Raw genomic sequence first — 10,000 nt, forward strand, 5'->3', positions numbered from 1 at the left:
ATTGATGGAGAGAATAATCAGAAGATGAAGATCTATAATGAATAAATAACCTGAAAGTGAAACATGTAAATATTTAACACATCGTCTTCTTCTCTTCTTATAATTACTTTACATTGTTAAAGAAGTTAAATAACCTCCTCTTCCTCCTCTTCCTCCTCTTCCTCCTCCGTCAGGTCAGAGGAAGGTGTTTGATCTTTCTCTGGGCAGCTGTTTGTTCCACAGCGAGGTTTACGAGAACGGATCGTCCTTTATCCACGACAACTGCACCGCCTGCACCTGCAAGGTACCTGCATGCACGCACATGCACGCACATGCACGCACGCACACACACACACACGCACGCACACACACGCACCTTCCTGTAATAATAAAATCAGTTTCATCTCTAAATCCCTCCACAACTTCTCTAACGCATGAATAAGAATGGAAGCCGGTGAGGATGACTCTGCTCTTCCTCTTTTATTTCCCAGGATTCAACAGTGGTTTGCAGGAAGCGCTGCTCTCGGCCGGGGGGTTGCCACGACGACCAGTGCTGCGAGGAGTGTCTGTCCTACGTGAAGGTGGAGGAGGTGAAGTACTGCAGGGTCCGGAACAAGATCTACAGGGTGAGAGGCTGGAGGACGGGTGGAGGAGGGGGGGGCGCGTCCTCGCCTGGGCGTCTCCTGACCTCTGCGTGACCTCTGGGTGACCTCTGCGTGACCTCTGTGTCCTGCAGGAAGGAGACATGTGGTCGTCGGCTAACTGCACGCTGTGCGCCTGCGTCGCAGGAAGTGTCGAGTGTCAGCCTAAACTCTGCGTGCCAATCAGCAGCTGCCCCTCGGTGAGTGACAGGCCCGCCGGCCAATCAGCAGCTCACGTCCCGTTTGCAGCGGTTTCACATCAGGAAGCTCTGAAACCTGACAGACGTGTAGAGTTTGTCTGTGGCCTCCAGACGCCGCTCATGAAAGGAAAACTCCACCAAATGATCCTGAGATTATGAATTATTCACTTTGTGTGACCGAGCGATGAAGGAACGCTTCTCAAAGAACCAACACACTGAAGATCTTGTTCTGTGTGAAATATTCCTTTAATGCAAAACTGGACAATGTTACATTGATATAACAATGGCAAGGTCACACACACACACACACCTGTCCCAAGTCATCACACAAGTCGTGTGTGTGTGTGTGTGTGCGCGTGTGTGTGTGTGTGTGTGTGTGTGTGTGTGTGTGTGTGTGTGTGTGTGTGTGTGTGTGTGTGTGTGTGTGTGTGTGTGTGTGTGTGTGTGTGTGCGTGCGTGCGTGCGTGCGTGCGTGCGTGCGTGCGTGCGTGCGTGCGTGCGTGCGTGCGTGCGTGCGTGCGTGCGTGCGTGCGTGCGTGCGTGCGTGCGTGCGTGCGTGCGTGCGTGCGTCTCTTTTGGAGACAGTGTGTCTCCTAACAGCCTTTTGTCTGTGTGACGTTTGAGTGACAGCGAAGAGGAGGTTCCCTATATTCATGCCCCTGAAAACCTGTGTGTGTGTGTGTGTGTGTGTGTGTGTGTGTGTGTGTGTCAGTTTGTCAAAGGCCCTCTTCAAAGAGAAAGGTTGTCCTTTGTGCAGAGTTTAGGACTCTGGAGTTTGTACTGAGTGTAGAGAGAATGTCTGTACGTGATGACAGACGAGGGGTGTGTGTGTGTGTGTGTGTGTGCGTGTGTGACAAAAATGAGTGTGTTTGAATGAAGGGCTTCCCGGAGGCAACAAAAACTAAGTGTGTGAAAAAGTCCTCTGATCTGCACTTCTGATGGAAGTTGAAACATACTGTACACACACACACACACACACACACACACACACACACACACACACACACACACACACACACACACACAGTTTCCTGTTACACACACAGTTGTGTGAACTTTTCCTCCGTCTCTTTCTCTTCATCTTATTTCTGTTCTTTTTATCTCATTTTCAGTCATTTTGAGTTGTGTTTTCATTCTTGGCATCAACAACAGACTTAAGTCTCTCGTGTCTCTATTGTCTTTAGTGTCTCTATTGTCTTTAGTGTCTCTAGTCTAACGTCTCTATTGTCTCTAGTCTAACGTCTCTCGTGTCTCTATTGTCTTCAGTGTCTCTAGTCTAACGTCTCTCGTGTCTCTATTGTCTTCAGTGTCTCTAGTCTAACGTCTCTCGTGTCTCTATTGTCTTCAGTGTCTCTAGTCTAACGTCTCTCGTGTCTCTATTGTCTTCAGTGTCTCTAGTCTAACGTCTCTCGTGTCTCTATTGTCTTCAGTGTCTCTAGTCTAACGTCTCTCGTGTCTCTATTGTCTTTAGTGTCTCTAGTCTAACGTCTCTCGTGTCTCTATTGTCTTCAGTGTCTCTAGTCTAACGTCTCTCGTGTCTCTATTGTCTTTAGTGTCTCTAGTCTAACGTCTCTCGTGTCTCTATTGTCTTCAGTGTCTCTAGTCTAACGTCTCTCGTGTCTCTATTGTCTTCAGTGTCTCTAGTCTAACGTCTCTCGTGCCTCTATTGTCTTTAGTGTCTCTAGTCTAACGTCTCTCGTGTCTCTATTGTCTTTAGTGTCTCTAGTCTCTCGTGTCTCTATTGTCTTTAGTGTCTCTAGTCTAACGTCTCTCGTGTCTCTATTGTCTTCAGTGTCTCTAGTCTAACGTCTCTCGTGTCTCTATTGTCTTCAGTGTCTCTAGTCTAACGTCTCTCGTGTCTCTATTGTCTTCAGTGTCTCTAGTCTAACGTCTCTCGTGTCTCTATTGTCTTCAGTGTCTCTAGTCTAACGTCTCTCGTGTCTCTATTGTCTTTAGTGTCTCTAGTCTCTCGTGTCTCTATTGTCTTTAGTGTCTCTAGTCTCTCGTGTCTCTATTGTCTTCAGTGTCTCTAGTCTAACGTCTCTCGTGTCTCTATTGTCTTCAGTGTCTCTAGTCTAACGTCTCTCGTGTCTCTCGTCTCTTTCAGAATAAGATCCTGAACCGAACCGGCTGCTGTCCGGTCTGCACTGAAAGTGAGTCCAGCTTCCTGTTTTCATCCATCCTTCTGTTTCTACTCGTCCTTCTGTTTCTACTCGTCCTTCTGTTTCTACTCGTCCTTCTGTTTCTACTCGTCCTTCTGTTTCTACTCGTCCTTCTGTTTCTACTCGTCCTTCTGTTTCTACTCGTCCTTCTGTTTCTACTTGTCCTTCTGTTTCTACTTGTCCTTCTGTTTCTACTCGTCCTTCTTCCGCCCCTGTTGACTGTGTGTGTGTGTGTGTGTGTGTGTGTGTGTGTGTGTGTGTGTGTGTGTGTGTGTGTGTGTGTGTGTGTGTGTGTGTGTGTCCTCTGCAGAGCCGGGTGTGTGCACGGTGTTCGGGGACCCTCACTACAACACCTTTGACGGCAGGACCTTTAACTTCCAGGGCACGTGTCAGTACGTGCTGACCCGCGACTGCTCCGCCTCCGGGGGGCGGGGCAGCAGCTTCATGGTAGGGCGGAGTCGAGCCCCCGGCACCGACACTGCACTGGTTAGACGAGCGTTTTCTCACGGAGCTTTCCGTTGGCGGAGCAGGTGCTGGTGAGGAACGACGCCCGGCGCACGCGCTCCTTCTCCTGGACGCAGTCGGTGGAGGTGCGGCTGGCCGGCCTGACGCTCGGCCTCCACCAGCACCTCACGGTGCGGAGGAACGGCTCCCGCATCGCGCTGCCCTTCCACGGGCCCGGCGTGCACATCGACCTGGACGGGTACCTGCTGAAGCTCACCACCATCGCAGGTCAGCTTCTGCTTCCTCTTGTGGTTCTAGTTCTGTTCTACTTCCTGTATCATCTTACTCTTCATTTAATTATTATGCGATGACAATTATTTACTGTATTTACTTTAAGATTTATACGTTATTCATCTCCAGAGGCAAAGTTACATAAACATACACATATTAAGTATGGAAAATACTCAATGTATACAATAAAATAGCAGAACATATTACATTTGAATTAAAAAATAAAGAAAATGCAAAGTGTATACAATGTATATAAAGTATATACAGTGTATCTAAACTGTATATACACTGTATATACTTTATATCTACATACAGTATATGTGCACCATGTATACACCATGTATACACCATGTATACACTATGTATACATGGTGTATACATAATGTATACACCATGTATACACTATGTATACACTGTGTATCTATAGTGTATATATAAAGTGTATCTATAGTGTATATATATAAAGTGTATCTATAGTGTGTATATATATATATATATAGTGTATCTATATATATATATAAAGTGTATCTATAGTGTATATATATAAAGTGTATCTATAGTGTATATATATATATATATAAAGTGTATATATATAAAGTGTATCTATAGTGTATATATATAAAGTGTATCTATAGTGTATATATATATATATAAAGTGTATCTATAGTGTATATATATAAAGTGTATCTATAGTGTATATATATAAAGTGTATCTATAGTGTATATATATAAAGTGTATATATATAGTGTATATATATAAAGTGTATATATATAGTGTATATATATATGAAGTGTATATATATATAGTGTATATATATAAAGTGTATATATATAGTGTATATATATATGAAGTGTATATATATAGTGTATATATATAAAGTGTATATATATAGTGTATATATATATGAAGTGTATATATATAGTGTATATATATGAAGTGTATATATATGAAGTGTATATATATAGTGTATATATATATGAAGTGTATATATATAGTGTATATATATATGAAGTGTATATATATATAGTGTATATATATATATATGAAGTGTGTATATATATAGTGTATATATATATATAAAGTGTATCTATAGTGTATATATATAAAGTGTATCTATAGTGTATATATATAAAGTGTGTATATATATATATAGTGTATATATATAAAGTGTATCTATAAAGTGTATATATATAGTGTATCTATAAAGTGTATATATATAGTGTATCTATAAAGTGTATATATATAGTGTATCTATAGTGTATATAAAGTATGATAGGGTTATGCTAGGCGATGCTCCCGCTCGGTTGCGTAGAAGAAGAGTAAGGGCGCCTCTGTCTCCCCCTGCAGGTCTGGAGATCACATGGGACGGCGACAGCTTCGTGGAGGTGGTGGCGGCCCCGCACCTGCGCGGCCGCCTCTGCGGTCTGTGCGGCAACTACAACGGCCACAAGCGCGACGACACCATGGGCGGCGACGGCCAGTTCAAGTTCGACGTGGACGAGTTTGCCGAGTCGTGGCGAGTCGAGGGCAACGAGCTCTGCTCCCGGCAGCCGCCGCCGCCGCGCCGGCCGGCCTCCTTCCTGTGCCCCGGCAGCGTCAAGGTCAAGCTCCGCGCGCACCGCGAGTGCCAGAAGATCAAGTCGTGGGAGTTCCAGAAGTGCCACCGTGTGGTCGACTTCGCCTCTTTCTACAGGTGAGGACAGGGAACTTACACCGCCTTTACGGCAAGTTGTGGTCTCCCTGATGTGGTTTTAGTGATGAAGAGTAGAGAGGCAGAATAAACAAGGACAATTTGACTGTTTAGCCTTCAAAGAATCAATCCCCCCTCGACTGAAAGATTATTTAAAACTAAGCAAATATATTAAACAACACAACCAAAACAGATGTATTGAACACCATAAGTAATATATACGTGAATATAAGTTAACATAAGTGAAATATATGTTGTGTTCTGGTTTGTTAGAGTTGGACTTTACAGCTGCATCATTTAAACTAATAATCATCCTGAAAGTCATTTTTTTATCGTTGGACCTGAAACCTTTGCATGTCTTTCTGTCATCTTCATTTCCTCTCAGCCAGAAACATGTGGACTGATATTTACACATCTGAACATCTCTCATGTTCTTTTATTAGAACAACTGAATTGAGGCATTTCATGGTTACCAGTTCAGACCAAACAAACTCCCCTCAATAGCCACAAAAATGCCCCATTTATCATGTGAAACATACAAAACACTTTTCCATCGTTTCTGTTCCCATCGCCTCTTTGACTCCTGACCACCTTTAGGGGGAAAACATTGAAATCTTTTTTTGTGACGTCTTGTTGTGTTACTGCCCAAAGGCAGCAGCCTGCTGTTGTCACGTGCGCCTGACGCTGTTTTGGGTGAACGCGCCCCGGTCGCCCTGGAGGTGTTAACCACTTGTGTGCCAAAGCCAAAGTAGTGTTACTCCAACCTGTCCAAAAACACAGGTTTATCGGAGCATCAACATGAGATAACCGTCGCTTGAGGATGTGATCTGATTAGTTAGCTCGCTAGCTAGCTTGCTACTTGGCTGGTTTTCTGTACCGACGCGCGTCTTTCTCCCCCTGCTCTCTGTAGGTCGTGTGTGACGGACATGTGCGAGTGTCCGGTCCATAAAAACTGCTACTGCGAGTCCTTCATCGCCTACAGCCGAGCCTGCGAGAGGGAGGGCGTGCCCGTCCTCTGGCGGGCCGACGCCGCCTGCATGGGTGAGTGACACGCGACTGTGATAGCATTTAAAGTTACCTTCCTGAAAAAATACTTTTCAGTTCTTATTTTGCAGCAAAATCATTTCTTTATACATATTTAACTGTTGTTTTTTTAATTATAACGCATGTACTGTAAAAGTTGGGTTATAATCTGCTTCTACTTTGGGTGGGTGTACTTGCCTGACGTTTTTGGGGAATGAAGCATCTGAACATGTGAGATAACGTTCTCTAACCTTCTTCTCTCGTCCTCTTTCAGCGACCCAGTGCAAACACGGCGCCGTGTACGACACCTGCGGGCCGGGCTGCACCAAGACCTGCGACAACTGGAACGAGATCGGGCCGTGCCACAAGCCCTGCGTGGCCGGCTGCCACTGCCCCGCCAACCTGGTGCTGTTCCAGGGACGCTGCATCAAGCCCACGGCGTGCCCCGGCCGGTGACCCCTGTGACCCGAGGGGGGGGGGGCTGGTTTAGGGAGGGACGATCGTTCAGAGCATCACAATTAGGGAAATCAAACAAGGACACCAACGGGGTCGACGGATCAGATGCGAGGTACTCAGGGGCCTGAACTCAAGACGTTTGGTTGTCGCACCACCGGCAGCTGCCGCCGGAGGCGCCAATTCCAGCCTTGCAGAGGAAGAACTGAACTCCCAAGAGGAAAGGAAACTCAGGCCCCCTCACCTGCGTATTTGGAGATGTTTTCTGTCTCCAGGGATCCTCAGGCACCTACTGGACTTCGGCTCGAGCCAAAATGGCGGCCGTGTTCCTTTTACCGACACTACCGACGAGGAGGAAGCCGAGCATCGGCCTTTTTTTGGAACGAGCTCCAACGAAAGCGGAGAAAACTCGCTCCGATGCTCCCAGTCGAAACCCGCCCCCCTCCATCATTCAGACTGTAAGCTAGCCAGATTTATATGAACGACAAACAGCTTTTATATTATTGTTCTAATTATTATTTGTTGTTGATGTTAATTTATATATCGGTCAGAGACGTGTCGTACGTAGCAAGAGCCAGAATCATGAACAGAATTGCGTTATAAATGATTTTAAAGGGAAACAAAAAAGCTATTTATGTATTTGTTTGTGTACTTTTGTGTTACCGTTTGAAGAGAAATGCCCAAATGTGATTCAGTCGTCGCTCCATCGCAGGGAAAAAGTACTGTACTGTGTGACAGGTTGAAGCAAATGTTTAATTATTTAAAGACCAGCAATATAATCTTTTATCAAAAGTTCATTTTCGACTGCTGTCTTTACTTTTTCTCTCAAGTGTTGAAACCGTTTCGCAGGACGAGACGAAGGTCGACGGTTCAAATCCAAACCCAGAAGATAAAAACCAGAAAATATAGCTTCATATGACTTGTTAAAAGAAACACCCAAAAAATGTAAAAGGTTCAAAACCAAAGTGCCAAAGTTTAAAGATTATTTTCAACAACTTGTACTCATATACAATACACAAAAATCAAAACATCTTATTTTACAAACGTAAATAATAAATTTATATAACTGCTGTAGAATTTGATGCATTTTAGCTTTGTACTTCTCTTCATGAAAACTTCATTCATCCTCAAAATAAAAGTTCCTCCAATAATCCAAAGTTACATGAAGGCGAGCGACGGCTTGTAAAATGATCACAAAGAACAAAAATACACATTTATAATATTTACACGCTTTTTAATACACTTCAAATTTGTACAGACATTTCACACGAACGCAATCGCTAAAACGAAACGAGAGAACCGCAGAACCGAACACAGCGGCGTCCTGCAGGAGTGCGGTTCTCCCAGATAGAACTGGTTCTCACGTAATAATAATAATAATTGTTGCTGCACAATGTGACACGATGAGAAGAAGCTCGACTCTTTGGCCTTTTCAGAAAATGACACATTCGGCTTTTCAGTCCCGACTAAGGCAAGACACGGTCGCGTTATGTTAATGATTAATGAATGATTAATTCATGATTAATGATTAATTAATGTGAGTGTGACGAGAACAATGAGCTGTTCTCCGCCTGGATGTAAAATAATAGAACAGCAAACTAAAGCTCCTCTCTAAATGTGAATGACTTGAACTGATTCTTTGAACCGTCAGTAACTCATCTGGCTCTGGGCGAGTGGGAGGAGCTACCGACAGGACACGCCCACAGGCAGTTAGTGGGCGGAGACTCCAACTTGCATTCAACTGTGTTGCTAACGACGACGTTCTCACCCAGCGACACGCTGTCAGTGTGTGTGCAGCGCACGAGGTCTGCAGGTCTGATTACACCTGAAGGGGGCGCTGCACCAACACCATGAGACAAACTAGAGACCAAAAACAGAAAGTAGAACATGTGTTGGGACCTCAGCTGTTCACATGAATACATTCTCATGTTATTCTCATGCACTCGCTCATTAAAATAATAAAGTCATCAAACAATTCAGCCCATACGCAGTGAGACTGCGGCTGTGAGGCACGTAGGAACCGGGACGTCGCTCATCAAAGCCCCGCCCCTTATCCATGATGAGAACAGGAAGTAGAGGGAAGGAAGGAAGAGCTGCTGGGAGGGAATAATCTCCAGGGCCGAGGCCACCGTTTAACAATATAAATCCCATTTAACTGCACAAATACCACGGTGGCCCAAATGTAACGCTGACAACATTTTTTGTATTTTGAATGAAAAAGTTAGGAATTATTAACCATAGCTGCGCTTGTTGCCACAGTTAGATAAAAAGACAGTGCAGTATAAACAATCAGTATAATCAGAGGTTTTTTTACAAGAATTTAATATTTAAAGTGTGGGATTTAGCGCCATCTAGTGGTGCGACTGCAGATGACAATTATATTATTATATTATATTTCCGCCAATAGATAGCTCTGAATCCTTTTAATTAAAAACCCAACAATTTAAAACAACCTTTTTTTATTTAATTTTTTTGCTGTCCAACTTGTTTTATACATGTTTTTATTGGAGGAAATGCTTTAAGTGTTGCTCTCTGAAAATACTGTCACCGCATCTCATTTGGGCCAAAACGGTCATTTAAATGGTTTTATTTCCTTCTGCTCTGCAAAGAGCAAAACCTGTCGCATGTTAAACCATGTATCGCAGTGTGACGCAACAACGCAGCACGGTGACGCAACAACGCAGCACGGTGACGCAACAACGCAGCACGGTGACGCAACAACGCAGCACGGTGACGCAACAACGCAGCACGGTGACGCAACACGGTGACGCAGCACGGTGACGCAACACGGTGACGCAGCACGGTGACGCAACAACGCAGCACGGTGACGCAGCACGGTGACGCAACAACGCAGCACGGTGACGCAGCACGGTGACGCAACACACAACACACGAGCACACAGGAAGACAACACACTCCATCGTCATGACAGCACGTGTGAGTCTGGAGGGCGTCGTTACAGAGTTTGGTTTTGGGAAAACCTTACGTACGTGTACGTGTGTGTGTGTGTATGTGTGTGTGTTACTGTCAAACCTTAACATGAGCCAACACACTGGGCATCTCCCATCATGCCCCAGTTTCATCATCACTGGTTAAAAGCCACAGTCCGTCTCCGTC

The 10,000-nt window shown here is 44.5% G+C and overlaps 2 protein-coding genes across 4 annotated transcripts in view; one reads left to right on the forward strand and one right to left on the reverse strand.

The window, feature by feature from the left end:
• LOC137784347 (BMP-binding endothelial regulator protein-like) overlaps positions 1-7,681 on the forward strand; it is a 14,115-nt gene extending 6,434 nt beyond the window's left edge. For 2 of the 3 annotated variants that reach the window (XM_068574921.1, XM_068574923.1), the window contains exons 7-15: positions 174-283; positions 471-605; positions 716-820; positions 2,928-2,973; positions 3,293-3,429; positions 3,513-3,714; positions 5,066-5,411; positions 6,319-6,449; positions 6,706-7,681. In XM_068574921.1, coding sequence (XP_068431022.1) covers positions 174-283; positions 471-605; positions 716-820; positions 2,928-2,973; positions 3,293-3,429; positions 3,513-3,714; positions 5,066-5,411; positions 6,319-6,449; positions 6,706-6,887 — 1,394 coding nt within the window. In that variant the 3' untranslated portion in view covers positions 6,888-7,681. The remainder of the gene's footprint in view (positions 1-173; positions 284-470; positions 606-715; positions 821-2,927; positions 2,974-3,292; positions 3,430-3,512; positions 3,715-5,065; positions 5,412-6,318; positions 6,450-6,705) is intronic. The other variant, XM_068574924.1, reaches the window with a different exon arrangement.
• A 1,963-nt stretch (positions 7,682-9,644) lies between these two features.
• Positions 9,645-10,000, reverse strand: part of LOC137784346 (trafficking kinesin-binding protein 1-like) — a 12,078-nt gene continuing 11,722 nt past the window's right edge. The window contains exon 7 of the mRNA XM_068574920.1: positions 9,645-10,000. This exon is cut by the window's right edge and continues 976 nt beyond it. Coding sequence (XP_068431021.1) covers positions 9,950-10,000 — 51 coding nt within the window. The 3' untranslated portion in view covers positions 9,645-9,949.

Source organism: Clinocottus analis, unplaced genomic scaffold (genome assembly GCF_023055335.1).
Source record: "Clinocottus analis isolate CAN_PGR_092001 unplaced genomic scaffold, fCliAna1.0.p SCAF_135, whole genome shotgun sequence".
Taxonomy (NCBI): Eukaryota; Metazoa; Chordata; class Actinopteri; order Perciformes; family Cottidae; genus Clinocottus; species Clinocottus analis.